At 36.9% G+C, this 19416-nt stretch overlaps 1 protein-coding gene across 4 annotated transcripts; it reads left to right on the plus strand.

Moving 5' to 3' along the window:
- Positions 1–520: 520 nt before the first annotated feature.
- LOC133795497 (replication factor C subunit 1) lies at positions 521–19120 on the plus strand. Of its 4 annotated transcripts, none has more exons than XM_062232952.1 (23): positions 522–740; positions 873–937; positions 1131–1279; positions 1830–2430; positions 2506–2573; positions 3041–3116; positions 3196–3257; positions 3352–3497; positions 3956–4119; positions 4263–4451; positions 4559–4680; positions 4775–4982; positions 6862–6915; positions 7472–7641; positions 8118–8208; positions 8322–8503; positions 8606–8645; positions 8733–8857; positions 9810–9882; positions 9988–10080; positions 10165–10411; positions 13180–13236; positions 13350–13715. In XM_062232952.1, the coding sequence occupies exons 2-23, from the start codon at positions 935–937 to the stop codon at positions 13490–13492; spliced, it is 3063 nt and encodes a 1020-aa protein (XP_062088936.1). In that variant the 5' UTR covers positions 522–740; positions 873–934; the 3' UTR covers positions 13493–13715. The 4 variants fall into 4 exon arrangements, with proteins under 4 accessions (XP_062088939.1, XP_062088936.1, XP_062088941.1 ...); XM_062232946.1 differs by having other exon boundaries at positions 523–740; positions 3953–4119; XM_062232955.1 differs by lacking the exons at positions 13180–13236; positions 13350–13715 and adding an exon at positions 10519–10619 and having other exon boundaries at positions 521–740; positions 3953–4119.
- Positions 19121–19416: the final 296 nt, after the last annotated feature.

Here is a 19416-nt window from a genome sequence, read left to right on the forward strand (position 1 = left end):
ATAAGAAAATTTTGCTACTAAAGGTTTTGATTGAGGGGTTTGTCACAACTTTTGTAAAAAAATAGGGATTTTGCGACTAATAACCCAATAAATTTTTAGTTACCATTTTGACATTGTAGTGGATTATATTGGAGTGAGTTCAAGTTTGGTTAATTTTTAATTATTTTTTATATCATATTTTTGTAATTAAGATTTTTCTTTCACAAATGTAATTAAGAAATTTTAGAAACATTAGTTTTGAAAAGAATTTAAATCACCATAAAAGGAATATAAATTATGAAAAAAAATTTAGTGAAACTAAACTATTTTTTTAAAGTAATTTTATACTTTGATATACTTTTAATAATTTTTTTCAAAATAACTTTCTAAAATTTAACCAGTTTTCTCTAAATTTTTCAACAGGCTATTCTTGACTAATTATCTAAATTAAGATAACGAGAATTATTAAAACTAGTACCAAAAAAAAATATCCTTCAAAATTCAACTAACAAGAAACGCAGCGTTTGGCCTGAGGTTGTGAATTCCCCAGCGGGCAAAACACATTCTCAAATTCTTCTTTTGATGAATTAAGAGGATGAAGTAGTCTTCGTAATTTGCAAACAGCACAGCTGGCCTCACCCCCGAGAGCCACCATTGCCAGCCGCCCCCTCCGCTCCCGTAGTTGATTCTTAAACCCTAATTCTCTTGACACCTACTCCACTGCCCTTTTCAAAACAACATCCCGTCCTTTCACCAGTAACGTACGTTCAAATCTCTCTTTCTCTCTCTCTTTTAAACTGTCTGCAATCTTGGGAATAGATATTCATTTGGGTGTCGCAGTTAGCCTTTTATAGGAAAAATGTTTTTGACCCATTATTCTTGGCGTTTTGCAGGTTCCGTTTTGCATGACTAATTGAACTGAAAGTATACATTGGGTTTGTCTTGTGCCCACGAAATGGTAAGTTGGGAAATGTTTTATTTTTCTTGTAACTTTTCCGGGGAAGTTCAGGAAAATATTGTTTGCTAGTTTTCTTTATTGTTGTTTTCCTCAATGAAGGTGGCACCTTGAAGTTTATGTTTCGAATTTTCTTTTATCTTTCCTTTCTGGTGATTATTGTTATCTTTTGGGGTTTGTTTGTTTGTGTTTAAAGTCACAGTCAGATATTAGGAAGTGGTTTATGAAGTCGCATGACAAGGACAAGGGAAATGGCAATGCGGCAGCCAAGCCTGCAAAATCTGCTCAACCTCCTTCTAAGGCTTCTGAGAAATCTTCTCAGGTTAAATCCCAGCTAGACAAGCAGGTCAGTTTGTTGTACGTTTGTGATCATGAAGTTTTTTGCAGATTCTTTTTATTGTTTGTAACTTCTAGTGGAAGTGTTTTAGTTCTTTTGGGTAGAATAAGCTAACTTCTTTGAAATATAATGTTGGTGTTATATTTGCTTTATTGTAAGCATTGCAGTCGAAATTAAAGGGGAATAGTTTTTTTTTTTTTTTTGCTGGAAAAAGGGGAATAGTCTTGTGATCATCTTATTCATTGTACTATTTTGGACAGTTTGTGCGTTTATTGGGTGAAGTGAAAATTTGAATTTCTTGGTTTCCGAGCAAAGTGTCAATTTACAATTTTACAACACTTGTATTTTAGTAGCCAATTAGTGATATACCAATGAAATGATAATCAACATGCCGACGAGTTTGGTGGGTTCATTAGTTCAGTTGAGTGGATAAGGCACTATATATTAAGTTTATCAATTAGGAGTGTAGAATCTCATCATTTAGTTGACTATTTGTGAGTAATGGTTTCGGTAGTCAATTTGTAGTATTCATAATATATATTAATATTTTTTTTTTCTGGTGCAGGCAAGTGAAGATAAAGATAATTCAGGGCGAAGAAAGACTAGTAAATATTTTGCTGAGAAAGAAAAAGAGAGAGTTGAGGTTCCAGCTAAAAGAAAGACCCAAAATAATGGTGATGACTTTGTGAAACCCTCGCCTGCAAAAAAAAATCATGAAGGCGATGACGATGATGACGACGACTTTGTTATGCCTGATACTAAGAAAAACTCAGCTGATGCCACCCCAAGAAAGAAACTAAAGAGTGGATCTGGAAGGGGAGCTGGACAAAAGCCTGTGAATATTGATGAAAGTGATGGTGATGATGATATGAAAGATGTAGTGCTCCCTTCTAAATCTGGTGGAAGAGGCCGTGATGGGAGAGGTGCCTCAGCAACATCATCTGGTGGAAGGGGAGCTGGACAGAAGCCTGTAAATATTAATGAAAGCGATGGTGATGATGATATTAAAGATGTAGCACCCCCTTCTAAATCTGTTGGAAGAGGCCGTGGTGGAAGAGGTGCCTCTGCAACACCCTCTGGTGGAAGAGGCAGAGGTGCCGGACGAGGTGGATTTATGAACTTTGGAGAAAGAAAAGATCCTCCAAACAAGGGGCAAAAGGTTAAATTTGATTTGTGAATTGTTGTTGTTTTGATTGGTTCTTTACTAATTTTAAAGCCAATTTTTCTTACTCAGGAAGTTCCTGAAGGTACCCCAGATTGTTTAGCTGGTTTAACATTTGTAATTAGCGGCACTCTTGACAGGTAGATTGTATGGCCTTTATGTGCCCCCCATACTTTTTTTTTGTTTTTCATTTAAAAGTCCTCTGTGAATTATTGAGTCAAAGACTATTTTTATCTTTTTATAGGGTTATTTGATTGGATTAGGAAAGGTCTCGTTTATTTTACCTGTTCTTTTCCCATGGTTTTTGCTCCCTCTTATTTATTTTTTTAGTTTCTAGTGTGTTATATATCTTGTGCACTTAAATTTCCACTCCTTGGTGCTGTAACATTTCCTAGAATTCTTGATTATAATTATTTCTACAGTAGCTGTATTACGTATATAATCATATCTTATGCAGATCATTTATATTTAATAAATGATGTTTCAAATAGAATGTGGCTGGATCATTGGGGAAAAATTCTTTCTGTTGCTACCATCTGCAGCTTGATTAACAAATTTTCTGTTTTTGGCCTCAGAATATTTTTTTAACATCTTTCTCTGCTTATAGTTTGGAAAGAGAAGAAGCAGAAGACTTGATCAAACGCCATGGTGGCCGTGTTACGGGATCTGTCAGCAAGAAAACGGTGACTTTATATCTTTCATTCACATTTGCTTGGGTTTGACCTGAACCGCTAATGTTTGATTAACATAGTATTTTTGCAGAATTATCTTCTATGTGATGAAGATATTGGGGGAAGAAAATCTGAAAAAGCTAAAGAACTTGGGTTTGTTATCTTGCATTCATAGACAACAATATGCTTTTCCCTATTCATGGTACTTTGTAAACCTGCTTATTTCTATTTGCTTCACCTTATGTAGTACGGCATTTCTGACTGAAGATGGATTGTTTGATAAGATACGTGCATCAAATAAAGCTAAGGCACCTCGACAAGAGTCAAAGAAATCTATGGATAATGCTGCTGTGTTGTCACCAAAGAAAACCGTGGAGAAAACAGAAATAAAAAGTATGATCCTTTGAACTCAATGACTTATAACACATTTTAGTGGTCTCTTCTTGTCACTGATTAAAAGAAAGTAAAAAAGGTATAGAGATGTAGCTCTCTGTTGCTAGCTAGAACTGCTTTTGCCATTGTTTGCACTATATCTCAGTCTCTCAATATTTTGTTTTGATTAAATTTTATTATCACATTTTGGATTGTCTCTCTCTCTCTCTCTCTGTGCTTGTTTAGTGCTGACTATCAACTATTTGATGTGGTTTATTAATTAATTATTGTTACGTTGAATTTGAGGGATAATATGGACTATGGAGGCTATATACTGGCTATTCTCTTGCTTCAGTTGCATTTATTGGAAGCATAGTTAAATTGATGAATCATATTTTAGGACTTGTAATTTTTGCACATTAGAACACATCATATTTTAGGACTCTCTTATAATTTTAGCGCATTTGTTCCTCCAGAAGAATGCTTTAGCAGCTCTCCATCAGAAAATGTAGCCAAGAAAGGCTTGACCTCAGGTGTCTCCCTTGATAAGAAAAGAGTTCAAACTACTCAGCATTCTGCATTGTCTTGGACTGAGAAATATAAGCCCAAGGTTCCAAATGACATCATTGGAAATCAGTCATTGGTATGTGTCAGTTATTGTATTCCTCCATGATATTTGCTTCTAAATTATTTCATGTCTTATAAGTTAAGCAACTATTTCTTGCTTTACATTTTCGTAATATCATATTTGGGAAGGTTACAACTAAAAAAGGCAATGCCTTGCAGGTCAAACAACTTCATGATTGGTTGACACGTTGGCATGATCAGTTTCTTGATGCTGGAAGTAAGAAAAAGGGGAAAAAGGCAAGTGATTCTGGTGCGAAAAAGGCTGTACTATTAAGTGGAACACCTGGCATAGGGAAAACAACATCGGCAAAGTTGGTCTGTCAGATGCTTGGCTTCCAGACGATTGAGGTAATGCCTATTTTTAAAATAGGCTGGATTGCAGAAGGATTATAATTTTACCTATTTATATGATTGACTACATTGGTCTTTATGCATACTACACAATTATTATTTAGGTAAATGCTAGTGACAGTCGTGGGAAAGCTGATGCCAAGATTGAAAAAGGGATTGGTGGAAGCAATGCAAATTCTATAAAAGAGCTTGTCAGCAATGAGGCCCTAAGTGTTAACATGGATTGGTCATTTTTTCTTTTATATTTATCTCTTGTGTTTCTGCATTGTACGTACTCAATAGAGTTTTTAGCTTTAGTTAATTTGGCAATTGAAATGCAGGTCAAAGCATCCAAAAACTGTGCTCATTATGGATGAAGTTGATGGAATGTCTGCTGGAGATAGGGGTGGAGTTGCTGATCTTATTTCTAGCATCAAGATATCAAAGATCCCTATTATCTGCATTTGTAATGACCGCTACAGTCAGAAACTGAAAAGTCTTGTGAACTACTGTCTTCTTCTGAGCTTTCGCAAACCTACCAAACAACAGGTTTTTGTTTTAAATTTTATTTTTCATATTATAAGAAGTATTTGTTTGATTATAGTTTCTTGGGTCCTTTTCGGTTTGTGTTTCTTCTGATTTTGCCTGCTCTATAATTACTTTTTGAGTTTGATAGTAGAGTACCCTTTGATAGTAACATGAATATATATGTATCTATATGTAGGTAATGTATACACAAAAGTGCATATGATTAGAAATATTGGTAGCGTTTGGTTACTCAACAAAAATGTATTGGTAATTGGTAATGGTAATGGTAATGGTAATGGAATGGAATGTTTATTCTTTTGTTTGGTTGAGACTTTGGAATGAGTGAATGAATAAGAATTATTATGTTTGGTATAGTATGGAATGGAATGAAATTAATATTATTTTGACCAAATTGCCCTTATTGTTAGAAATGAATAATTTTTTAATCAAATTAACATTATTTTGTAATGTTAGATTTTTTTATATACCAAATTATCATTTTATTTTAAATTATAATTTGTTGAATAAATTACCCACATATACAAATTAAACATATAAATAATAATGAAATTTTAGTTATTAATACTCATATACAAAAATTTTATATAAAAAAATACTTTTACAAATTTTTTTTAGAAAAAAATAATATCATTCTTTTTTAGGGGAAAAGAAATATAATTTTTTTTAGTAAAATATCATTAATACTTAAAATATGTACTTAGTTGAAATTTTTTCATATAAAAAAAATGGAAGTATCACTTTTTGGGAGACAATCGGATGGGAAAGAAAGGGCAAATAGGGAAAAATATTGTTATATTGGAAAGGAATTGTCTTTCAACCCATTTAATTTAGGAATGGTAATTTAGTAATGGTGAGTATGCTGTATACCATAATTACATTTCTTATAGGAATGACTTTTCAAATTTTAAATGACAAACCAAACAAAAGAATGGGCCCAGTTTAGAACGAGTTGAAGGAGTAGGCATTATTGGGAGAGAGGACGTAATAAATTGGGGATTATTAGGCCTAATGCTGCGAGCTTCTGGAATACAATGAAATCTTCGTAAAGTTGATCATTATGAATGTACGACGAATTTGATTGGTGAAATGACAGAATCTATAAAAATTATTCAACAGGCTTTAGAAGGAATTCTAGGGGGGCCATATGAGAATTTAGAAATCCGAGATGTTGATAGAGAAAGGAATCTAGAATGGAATGATTTTGACTATTGATTTATTAGTTAAAAACCTTCTCCTACATTTGAATTGCCAAAACAAGAACTCTGTGAGAGTCGAAGCCCCAAAGGGAGAATTGAGAATTTTTCTGATAGGGAGATCAGCGTGGCTTTCCTTGGAGATGGAAAATTCGCCCGACGGGTTTTATCAATTTGCAAATTCTTCCTCAGTTAGTTAAAAGAGTGAAATTGGCTGATATTATGACAATACTAGGTAGCATAGATATCATTATGGGAGAGGTTGATTGTTGAAATGATAATTGATACAACAGAAATACAAGATATCAATTTTTTTTCTAGATTGGATCCATTCCAAACCCCATTCCATTAAACCAAACATTACTAAGGTAAACCCCGTGCATCTAAAATCAACTTTGCTGCTTCTCAAAATCAGATTTTAAGGGAGCAAATTATTTCTTAATCTGACCAAAGTAGATTTACCTAACAATCAACTAGTTACTGACTTTATTTCAATTAACGTTAGGTCTCTATAAATAGTCTCACACAGGCCTTGATATTCCCTCTAATTATTATTATTATTATCACATATTTTTAAAATACGAATATGTTGAATTTTTTTGTATTTCTCAACTATATTATTTTCTTAAATATTTATGTTGCTAGTACATACTCTGGATATTGACAGTACACTTGGTTTATGATAGATGGCGAAGAGGTTAATGCAAATTGCAAAGACTGAAGATCTTCAGGTTAATGAGGTAACTGCATAGCTTAGATTTTTTTTTTGATGGAGTCAAATTGGAAGTATACAGTGTCTTTTCTAAGATAATGCAATTGTTCTTGTTCTGTTTGAGGTATACCGTCAGTTATGGTATAATACAATCAATCCAAAGGATTAGACTCTTCTCTAAGACAGAACACCTTTTTTTCTTCTTCTTGTTTACCAAAATTAATATAGTCGTTAACTTGATAATGAACCGACAAATGCTTCTGTATCATTGGAACTTTTGTTCATCAGTTGTCAATTTACATGCCTCAAGGATATTTTAATGGTTCTCATTATCATGTCTGCCCTGGTTTCCTCTCTCTTCCTCTGGGTTATTATTAGACCTAATTCATCTCGGCAACTAGTGCTTTTTTGATGATATCTAACTATCCTTGGTATCTAAAATTTAGATTTTACTAGCTTCTTTTTTCCTTTTCAGGCTTTTGAACATGATTTTTTTTCTTTCTTTTCTTTAGTAATCTCTCTCCCATTATCTCAATTAACGAATACATGTAACTTTCTTATTGTTTATTTATTCTCTTTGCCAGATTGCTCTAGAGGAACTTGCTGAAAGAGTTAATGGAGACATGCGAATGGCAATAAATCAGTTGCATTATATGAGCCTCTCGATGTCAGTAATAAAGTATGATGATGTTAGGCAACGCTTGCTTATGAGTGCAAAGGATGAAGATATTTCTCCATTTACAGCTGTCGATAAGTATGATTTTATTAATTATTACTATCACATCATGACTCATGACCTATGCATTCAACTCTCTTTACATACTAAGGTGTCTTGTTATAGTGTATTAGCGATGCTCTTTATTTATTTATTTCCTCCTCCACTGACCTTATATTAGTGCCATTCCATTTCAAGTTTGGTGATTGAACATGCTTTAGGCCTCACAGCTTCTCCTAGTTCAATGAAAATTTGGGTTTTAAACTAAATGTGCTGTGTGGATAATTTTACTATTAGTTAAGTGAACTTAGCTTGAAATTATTGATCCAAAAAAAAAAAAGAAAAGAAAAAGGAAATGCTTGAAATTATTGACTTTTATTTTCCTTATCATTTTTTTGTTTTTGTCATGGTTGTTGCACTTGCTTCTTCTTTGTATTATAGATATTGGAAAAATGAAAGTATATATAATTTCCAATAGGTTGTACTTTGCACTGATAAGTCTTTTATCCTTGTAGGTTGTTTGGTTTTAATTCAGGGAAGTTGAGGATGGACGAGAAGATGGATCTTAGCATGAGTGATCCTGATCTAGTTCCTCTTATAATTCAAGTATTTTAGCTAGCACTTCTTTTTGCATTACTGTTTTACTATATTTTGTGCCATAATATTCTCTATATGCATTAAACGTTTTTTTTTTCTTTACCTTTTGAATTACTTGGCAGGAAAATTATATTAATTTTAGACCAAGTTCTGTTGGTAAAGATGATGATGGTATAAAGCGTATGAACTTGATTGCTCGTGCTGCTGAGTCTATTGGTGATGGAGATATTTTCAACGTACAGATTAGAAAATATCGGCAATGGCAGCTATCTCAAAATTGTGCTCTTTCATCCTCTATAATCCCGTATGATTCTGTTCAGCTCTTGGATTTAAAGTAACTTATCTTTTTCTTTTGTTAACTTCAAATTCATGTCCTAGTTTATATTCCTTTTTTTGTTACAATCAGTTCTGCTTTATTACATGGACAAAGGGAGACATTTGAGCAGGTAATGGATTTACTTGTGTTTTGTGTAAATGATTGCTAATATGGCCACATCTCTTGGAATTTGTTTTAAATGATCTTTTCCATGTAGGGGGAAAGAAACTTCAATAGATTTGGTGGTTGGCTGGGAAAGAACTCAACGCGAGGCAAAAATCTGAGACTTATGGAGGATTTGCATGTCCATATTCTTGCTTCTCGTGAATCGAATTTCGGAAGGTGATTTTCTTTTTTCTGATGTTCTTTCTTTTAAAGATATGAAATGATTTTTTACAATCCTTAACTGCATCATGATATTTATGGGTGAATGTCTTTGAACTATTGGTGATCTGAAACTTAATTTTCCCAAGGTTGAGACCTAGAAACGAGTAGTTCAAGTAGAGTGGTTTTTGGCTCATAAAAAAAGTAATGTTATAATTATTATTTTAAATGTTCTTTTTATTTTTGTGCCTAACATCACAGACAGAGGTTGTTAGTGTAGGACCTAGTAGATGCTATAAATTGTAATGATATGGAGCTATTGTGGCCTGAAATTTATCTAGCTATAAACTCTGGTGATGACCATGTGTAATCCTACTTCAGCTATACATTTACTTTTCTAGGTAACATTTATTGGAGTAATATGCGGCACTTGTTTTAGCTAGTCTACCCACTCCAGATCAATAATGCTTAGTAGTATGGAATTATGGATCAACCTTCTTTATTCTCACTCCTTTCCAGATGAAAAATGTGATGTATGAAATTATATTTATTTTAACAATTTACTCCCAAAATTATATATTCACGTATCAGTTGTCAATTCTACCTGTAACCTTTCTGAATATTGTCGTAAGGTCTATTTTTTTAAACAGTTTAGTCACAAAGTTATATCTTCACATGTAAGTTGAGTCGCTAAATTATATTTTCCCATATCAGTTGTCAATTCTACCTGTAAAATAATAATAATAATATGCACCAGTATAACTGTTTGGACAATAGCCATGGGCATTATCTCGTCTTTTCTCCTTACAGGAGACTAGAGTTCTGTAAGTATGTGCCTTTTTCTGTGTAGGCATACATATCTCTCTCTTTAAAATTTATTTTCTATCAGCATCTCTCTTTTATGCACTTAGAATGCAATTGCATCTTTGGTCTATTTTTCTCTCATGTCAAATTGTTATTAATTATCCAGGGAAACTGTGCGGATTGAATGCCTTACCCTTCTTCTGAAACGATTGACTGAGCCGCTCAGGGTGCTGCCTAAGGTGAGGTTTATTTTGTTAATACATTATACTCTGCCAGTGGCGAAGGGGTTGAATGATTTGAATAATAGTATCTTATTCTTCTTTTCACTCTCGAGTGATTATCAGGATGAGGCTGTCCGGGAAGTAGTGGATTTCATGAATACCTACTCTATTAGTCAGGAAGACTTTGATACTATTGTTGAGTTATCCAAGTTTAAGGTACCTTTACCTCAATTGAATAGAGCTGGTTAATTGCATCCTTTTCTTAAAATTTATAGGCTGTTATGTATCTGTATTGAACAGGGGTACCCAGATCCGCTGGAGGGGATACCGCCTGCAGTTAAATCAGCTCTTACAAGAGCATACAAAGAAGGAAGCAAATCACGGATGGTACGAGTTGCAGATTTTGTCACTCTTCCTGGAATTAAAAAGGCCCCTAAAAAACGGATTGCTGCAATTTTGGAACCATCTGATAATGGGATTGGAGAAATCAATGAAGATGTGATAGCAGAAAGTGAAGAAGAAAAATCTTCAGATACAGACGACTTGGGTGAGTTTTGTTTCTGTACTCTGCTCTTGTATTGTTAAACAATTGTATAATTTTGAGTGAGCTATGAATTGACGTCTCAACAAAATTAGTGTCACTTTTATTAATAGGAATTGCAATTGCTCATTTACTGACTGAGGAACCAGTACCCGTAGGTCGCCAAATGAGTAGTATTGATGGGCCTCATTTCATCTAATTGATAATGTGGATTTTTGTGGGCGGGGGGGGGGGGGGGGGGGGGGGGTTGAATCAAGGACTAAAGTGCAAGAAAATTAATAGTTGTCGTGTGAAGGATTATAGACCTATCAGTCTTGTCACTAGCTTGTATAAAATCATCTCTAAAGTGTTGGCTTGTAGACTTCGAGGTGTTTTGGCCGATACAATAGCGGATTCTCAAGGAGCTTTTGTGGAGGGTAGGCAGATTTTGGACACTGTTTTGGTTGCAAATGAGGCGGTTGAGGAGTACAGGAGTAAGGGTAAAAAGGGTTGGGTCTTCAAAATTGACTTTACAAAGGCTTATGATTGTGTGGATTGGGGTTTTTTGGATTTTGTTCTGCAGAAAAAAGGTTTTGGAGAAGTTTGGAGGCGGTGGATGCAAGGATGTCTGTCATCTACGTCTTTCTCTGTGTTTTTAAATGGGCGTCCTAGGGGTAAATTTAAGGGATCGAGGGGTCTTCTTCAAGGGGATTCCTTGTCCCCTTTCTTGTTCACGTTGGTGGTGGATGTTTTGGGAAGAATGATTGATAGGGCTAAGAGTAGTTTGGCTTTTAGAGGATTTACAGTGGGAAGTGATGGAGTTGATGTTAACCATCTTCAATTTGCAGACGACACGATTTTCTTTGTTAATGATGATGAGTCACTGGGGGTGCTCCTTGACATCTTGAAGGTCTTTAGTGAGGTGACTGGGCTATCTATTAATTTGCAGAAGTGTCAATTGTTGGGGATCAATTTGCCCGAGGAGGTCGTGGATCTTCGGGCAAGTGAGATAGGTTGTGAAGTGGGCCAATGGCCTATTCAGTACTTGGGACTTCCTTTCGGAGGCTCACCAAGAACCAAAGTGTTTTGGGAACCAGTGATGTCAAAATGCATTAAGCGGCTAGATGGATGGAAGAGTGCTTTTCTGTCTCGCGGTGGAAGGTTGACTCTTATTCAGTCAATCTTGTCTTCTATTCCGATTTACTATCTTTCCCTTTTTCGGATTCCAAAGAATGTGGCAAGGAGTATAGAGAAAGTTATGAGAGACTTTCTGTGGGAGGGAGCAGATGGTTCGGGGGACGATCATTTGGTTTCTTGGCAAGAAGTCTGTAAGTCTCGAAATTATGGAGGGCTGGGAATTGGGAATATTGAGAAACGGAACAAGGCCTTTCTTATGAAATGGTTATGGCGCTTTCCTTTAGAAAGAAAGGCTTTATGGTATAAGGTGGTGAAGAGTAGGTATGGATTAGATGAGAGTCATTGGGATACGGGAGGAGGGAGAAGATTTTCGGTTCGTGGTCCGTGGAGGGATATTGCGGCATTGTATGAGGAGTACAGAAAAATGGTTTGTTTTAAGGTGGGGAAGGGCGATAGGATTCAGTTTTGGGAGGATGTTTGGCTTGGAGAAGATACATTGAAGTCTCGTTTCCCGGATTTATTCTTGGTTTCCATGGCAAAGAATTGTGCGATTAAAGATTTGGCAGTCTTGGGCGGGGAAGGGAGAGGGGGGTCCTTAGGTTGGAATTTGCGGTTCAGAAGGAACTTGTTAGATAGGGAGGTGGCTAATTTCGCTCAATTGATGCATATGCTTCAGGTGGTGACTCTCCCATCGATTTTGGAGGACAGAAGGAATTGGAATCCGGATACCAGTGGAGTTTTTAATTGTAAGTCCGCCTTCCATTCCTTGAGCTATGCTCATTTAGGCCCAGAGTTGGATTGGGCTAAGTTTTTGTGGAGGAGTGTTGCTCCGTATAAAGTTAAACTGTTTGGTTGGTTGTTTTTCTTGGATAAGGTGAGCGTTCACGAGAATTTACAGAGGCGTAGACCTTTCCACTATCTTTCGCCAAATTGGTGCGTCTGCTGTAAAAATGAAGTAGAATCAGTTCGTCATCTTTTCTTAGATTGTCTCCTTGCAAGGGAGGTGTGGTTAAAAGTACTGGCAGAGTTCGGGGTCTCTTGGTGTATGCCGTCTTCTTGTTCTCAACTGTTCCTGTCCAATCTGGGGGGCGGGCGAAGGATGGTTCGTTTGTGGCAGAGTAAGGTTTTGGCGACTTATTGGGCAATTTGGCTCGAAAGGAATAGTAGAATCTTTGAAGATGTCTCTTCTGTAGTGGACAGCCTTTGGGATAAAATCAAGTTCTGGGTGGCCACTTGGGTATATAGAACGACAGACTTTGACGGTTTGTCTTTTTTGGATCTTTGTAGGGAGTGGAGTAGTCTATGGGCGCATTAGAGTTTGTTGAGTGTGAGTCCTTGGGTGTTGTCTTGATAATGTTTGTTTATTTTTGTTCGTTTGAGTTGTTTTTTTTTTGTCACCACGGTATTCCTCCGCCATAAGTGAGGGTTCTCAATTTATTTGAGAAGAGGTCACTCCAAGACCTCTGTCTCTTTTTAAAAAAAAAAGTGCTTGAAGCATTAAGTTGTTACATTAGCAATTTATTCTTGTGATATTATGCCCCCAAAAGGGGTTTAGTCAGAGGATTAAATTTTAGTTAAAGGGTAATTAAGTATGGCTTGTAATTACTTAAGGATGTAATGAGCCTGGAAAGACTGATTTTTCTCTTGCAATGTTTCAGACGACTCTGCTGTTGGTGAAAAGCTGCAGAAGGAGCTTCAAAGTTTAAACAGGAAAGGTAGGTCATATTGTCTCGCGGCACATATATTATCACAACTACATCGTTAGTTTGTGCCAGTTTTATTATTGCTATTCTTAATGTCTGAAATCTGGGCTGTCAATTCTTTGAAGGAGTCCAAGTACAACTGGATTTGAAGGACTCAGGAAAGTCAAGTGCCAAGAAAACACCAGCAGGCAGAGGAAAAGGTGGTTCTGGAACCGCTGAGAAAAAAGGCGCACGGGGTTCAGGATCTGGTGCCAAGAGAAAGAGATGAGGAGAAATGAAGTTGACGAGATTTCTTTGTTTTCACAAGGTTTTTGTTCATAGAACCTTTCTAGTTGGCATCTCCCTCACCCGGGGAATCAATCATTTTTGTAAGTTACTAATAGGAGGGTATTGTTGACATCATGACATGTTTCCTTGGCCTTGGCTTGCTTGTGTTTATGTAGCTATCGGTATATAGTCGATTAATGGATAGATGTTTTTTCACTGGCTCAGATTTTTGGAATGCCCCCATGAATTAAATTCTAAGACTTAGGGAGAGAAATGAAGGGAAAAACTATTCTCCAAAGGCTATGGGCTTGGTCATAACAACCGTGGAAAATGTCAGTTAGGCTTACTCATAGTAAAATAAGATTATTACACCATATTAGTTACCAGGAGATCACACATAGCTCAGGTGCAAGACCATTTCCATAACCAGACTCTGAGAAAATTAATAAATTTAAGTTGCTCAAGAATGGCCACGGGAGAGGGAGGGATTGGTGGTGGCTGAGAATAAAAAATAGGATTCTAAGATACAATTAATCTAAAGGGTAATTTAATTACTTACAGTCAATCGATAAGAGACTACTTAGTGCTAGAGTATCGAAAATAGACCAAAAAAAAAGGATTTTGCATTAAAATGGTCTGTTTTTATATTTTTCTAGTGAAATAACTGCGATAGAAAAATATAATTGTAAAAATTATAAATAATATTAAGTATTATAATTGTACTCGATGTGTTTTTATGCTTTGAAGCGCTTTACATTAAGTTCGTCAATAACATTATTAAATATATCTTTCAATATAAAAATGTAGATTATTAGTTACATGTTGGTTACCTATTCGACCACGTAATCGATTCTTCAAAATATTTGTAGAAGATACCATCTCAAAGTAGCAACTAATAAAATCAATGCCAATACTATTATTATTACTAATTTTTAAAAATATTATTTTCTCTCGCTACGATATACTTTGTTGATGCTCTTGGTTTCGAAGGGCCTTTTTGGTTTGCTTTTTGTGTGTGATTATGGAGAATCTGGTGAATCAAACACGAAATCTTCATGTGGCTGATGAAGATGGGTGGAAGATTGATGAGGCTCTTGCTCAAGAAGTTGGAAAGTGGTATTTGCGAGGAAGACTCTGTTCAAATCATGAATTCAGCAAAAAATTTCTCAAAACAATTTTGACTCGAATATGGAAACTAAAATAAGGAGGATTGGGAAGTCAAGATTCATGAAAGGTACCCTAATGCCCTTGTGCTATTTTTTTTTTCTTTCAAGAGTGAGGTGTTGGGACCCAAATTCTTGCTAAAATGCCATGGTTCTTGAACAATGGCATTCTTATTTTGGGCAAACTGGAGAATATAGAAGCTTCTTGGCAATATGACCTAACTTGTTTTCCTCTTTGGGGTCGTGCATTAGGAGTATCGAGTGAACTATTGACCAAGAAGAACATTGAGAGGTTGGCTTCGATGGCAGGGGAGGTAATTGAAGTACAAAACAAGGATGTAACCCGCATAATTATGAATGGTTATTTCAGATTCAAAGTGTGGCTCTCAATTGACAAACCCGTATGTCCTGGATTTATGTTACCCACAGGGAATCAAAGGAGATGGATATTGTTCCAATATGAACATTTACCGTTCATGTGTTTCAAATGGGGGGTTTAGGTCATGATCAGAAGAATTGCCAAAAGGAAGTTGTGACTAGAATCGATAAACATGGAGAAAAGATTTGGGCTTATGGGGTTTGGCTACATACATAAAGTGATCATAGAAATGGGTCTGAGAACGAAAGATTGACTCACGGGAGATAAATCAGAGGGTGATACATGACACAAAATTTTAGAGACTTAACAGTCACAACAAATGGGAAATGGGCAGATAGTGAATGACTTTACAAGGCTACGACAAGAGGAGGACATAGAGGCTCAGGGGAATATGATGAGGTTACAGATGATACCATGAGTCACGAACTCGAGAGAGTTGTTCAAAAAGGCGAAGCTAGTACACTTGGGATTGACATTCTGAAAGGGCTACAAGATTGGGGACATAGAGCGTTGGACATGATGGGAGAAGAGGGCCCTAAAAAAAGACGATGTGAGGAGATCAACGTGTCCGAGTATGAGAAGATACATCCTTCTGGTGGGTTGAAAGCTTTGAAACAAAGAGTACATAACCCTGATATAGTAGAGAAGTTTACCGACAAAACTTGGAGTACATAATTAACAGGGCCAATTACTTTCCAAATGGGACAAGAAGTGAAGAATATGCTAACTCCAAGGAAGAGCAAAAAGTTTGTGTCTGCTAAGTCTAAAGCCATAACTAAAGGAAGAAGATTGTCTACTACTGAAGCAGAGCAGAGCAAGGAGGAAGAGGAAGGCCAAGGGACAATTTCTAAGTCTTTAGATTTTACCCTTGAAGATCAGATTTTAGCGGCTGACCTTGCGTGACAAGGTCGCCGAACACCATGAATATACTATTTTGGAATGTCCAAGGTTTGGGAAACCCTTGGACATTGGATACTCTCATTTCCCATGATCGTGAGCACTTACCAGAAGTGATTTTCTTGTCGGAAACTCGGTTAAAGGTGGGTCATTTAGAGTGGATTAAAATCCAGCTTGGATTTGAAGGTTGTTTTTGTGGGTAGGAGTGGAGGTCTTGCTCTTCTTTGGAGACATTCAGCTGTAGCGGATATAGCTTCTTTCTCTCCGGGGCATATTGATGCTTTTCTGTCTATCAATAAGGGTCCTAAATGGAGAGTGACAGGTTTCTATGGCAACCCAGCTGCTAATTTAAGATACCATTATTGGGAGATGCTAAGACGTCTTCATGAGATATACAAGGTCCTGTGGGTGTGCGGATGGGACTTTAATGAGATTATTCATGAGTCGGAGAAACATGGATGGGACGTTAAACCTACTTATTTAATGAGAAATTTTAAGAAGATTATCGATGAGTGTGGGTTTCAAGAGATTGAGTATGAGGAGGGGGGGGGGGGGGGGGGGGAAGGCTGCTCACTTGGTGTAATGGGCGGAAGGAGATCAGAATTTGATCTTTGAAAGATTGGATAGAGTTTTTGTAACAACTCTTGAAGGAATATTTTTACGGCAACTAAAATGTTTCATTTAAGGAGATGGAACTCAGATCATCGTCCTCTTCTCCTCAAGTTTAACTCTACCCCAAGCAAGAATAAGAGTTGGCGACGGAAATGGCATTCTAAATTCCATTACGAGCAAGCGTGGCCTGATAATGAAGAGTGTCATGGATTGGTGGATACTATTTGAAAGCACACTAAAAATATAGATTCAGTTCACAACCTAAAAGTTATGTTATCCACTTGTGGTTCCCGGCTTTGTGGCTGGAATACTTAGTGTAACGACTCAAAATCACTAATAAGGCCCAAGGGCCTTGATTAGCATACCGGGAGGGCATAATTGGTTTATGTGTGATTTAAATGATTAAATGCATGATTATGTGATATGCATGATTATATGGATATGTGAAATGTGTGTTTATGGGTATTAATATGCATGTGGGCCTTGTTTAGCATATAAAGACATATTTGTAATTTTGGCCTGTTGAGGGCATAATTGTGATTATATGTGGTGAATTGTTGAGACCACATTATTATGTGGATATATTTGCAGTATATTGCTCGAGAAGGTCCTAGTGGGCGGATTGGTGAAATAGTCACGGCGGGGATTTATACCCGGCTCGGGGGAGCCTGGGGGTATTTTCAGAAATTTAGACAATATATCGGGGAATTATTAGACATTGGATAAATAATTTATAATTAATGGGATGACGGGATTAAATGGTAAATATTAAGAACACTCGAGGAGTTAGCGAGAATTGGGAGAAAATACTATTATACCATTGGTTTGATTAAATGATTAGAGTTATGTGGGAGGGTAAGTTGGTCTTTTCTATAGAGGGAAATATTCAGAAATTGAGGAACTTAATATAAAGTGGTAGAATTAAGCAAGGAAAGAGGGAAAAGGAAAACACTCTCTTACCTCACCTCCCATCTCTCACGATTTCTTCTCTCTCTGTCTCCCTTGGTATTTGATTTTTGGGGCTGTTGAAGGAGGTTAGAAGCTTGGAGACTTGAGGAAATTGAAGGAGCTTAGGCTTGAGTAATTGAAGCTAATCAACCAGAAAACTCAGTTTAGAAGTTGGAGGATTTAAGCTCAAGAGTATTAGATTGGAAGCTGGTGGGAGATTCAAACACAATTAAGGTAAGGTTCTGAATCTTTATCTTTGAATTTCTAGTTGGATATAGGTAGAATAATATAGAGGATTGATTGGTTCTGACTTAGGTGGTTATGGCTGATGAATTGGGATAATGATTGATGTATCATTGCTAAGTTTTTGGTGTCTAAAATAGGTGATTAATTCTTGAGTTCGTAGCTTGTTTGATGATTGGAATTGGGGAGGTTTTGAGGGAAAATCTGGGTAGAACTTGGGTGTTCTTGGCTGGGAGAAGGAGGAGAAAACCTAGGTTTTCTCTAGGTTCGAAGGGCGTGCCGCGACCCAGCCTGGGGGGTGCCGCGGCGCGTGTGGCCCTTCAGGCTTGGGTTTCTCTCTGACTTGGGGCAAGTCGCGACCCACCTGGGACGCGCTGCGACCCAGCCTGGGGGGCGTCGCTGCGCGTGTGGCCCTTCAGGCCTGGGTTGCTCTCTAACTTGGGGCAAGTCGTTACTTGCTAAGCCAAGTCATGACCCACCTGGGAATTTTGGCCTTGGAAGTGTTTCAAGAATTGTTAGGGCTCGGGGGTTTGAACCTAGGTTCTCAGGACAATTTCTACTACCCGGTTTAGTAGAAATTGAGGTCCCAGAGGCTAGTATCTGTCTCTTAGGTATTTTATTTCGCTTGGAAGTTGATGAATAGCAATGACTCTTGTGACTAGGTTCATCGCCAAGGCTCGGAGCTAAGACCCTGCTCAAAACCATTTCGCATTCTCCGCTTGGAATTAAAGGTAAGAAAACTGCACTCGTTTATGTGGCTATGTTGGGACTAGGGTTCCCTATATTTGAATACAATGATGTATGATTATGACATGCCTTGTGAGCATGAAATAAACGGCCTAAGAGTGTGGGAGTTGATATTTTCTCACAGGACGTGGCTCAGCCACTGAGAGCTGAGGTTAGCTAAATAATCATTGAGCTCGGCCTAAGCGAGCCAGAGTTAGTGGGTTAAATAGAGGGTGCGGTCTAAGGGCGTCGACCCTGGATATTGTATGATGACTATGATGTGTTTACTGTTGTTAAGTTGTTGCCTATAGATTTTTGAATACTGGTTTAAATGGTTTGTGATTTGTTGATTTCTAGCATTAATTATGTGTCCGTCATAAGGTGCTGAATACATGGTTAACTGCTTTATGGATCATTTGATTATCTGTATTGTTTATGCTCTATATTATGGTTTTCTTGCTGGGCCTTGGCTCACGGGTGCTACGTGGTGCAGGTAAAGGCAAGGGTAAGGTGGACCAATCCTGAGTTGGAGAGCTCTGGGGGCAGGATGTACATAGTCAGCTACTCGTCCGCTACGGCCGAGAGATAGTACAGGGATAGGAAACCTAAAATGCTTATTTTTCCATTAGAGTGGCTTGTGAATGTATATGACTTTTGAAATTTTGTAATTGCCCTTTAAACCCTGTTTTTGGGATCCCATGTAGCAAACATTTATCTAAATGGAAATTTATCTATTTATGACCAAAACCTTTTAACCTTAACTCGATTATGGTTTTAGGATAACATTTTCAACTAAACGACTTGATTAGCAAGTCTTGCACATTTATAAACACACAGTGTAACGATCTTGGTTATCCAGGGTGTTACACTTAGTGTCGTGCCGATCTTAATAGAAGGAAGAAAGACATTCAACAAGAACTTGAAGCTTTGTCCAGATCTAGTGAAAGGGCAGATTGG

Source organism: Humulus lupulus, chromosome 1, assembly GCF_963169125.1.
Source record: "Humulus lupulus chromosome 1, drHumLupu1.1, whole genome shotgun sequence".
Lineage (NCBI taxonomy): Eukaryota > Viridiplantae > Streptophyta > Magnoliopsida > Rosales > Cannabaceae > Humulus > Humulus lupulus.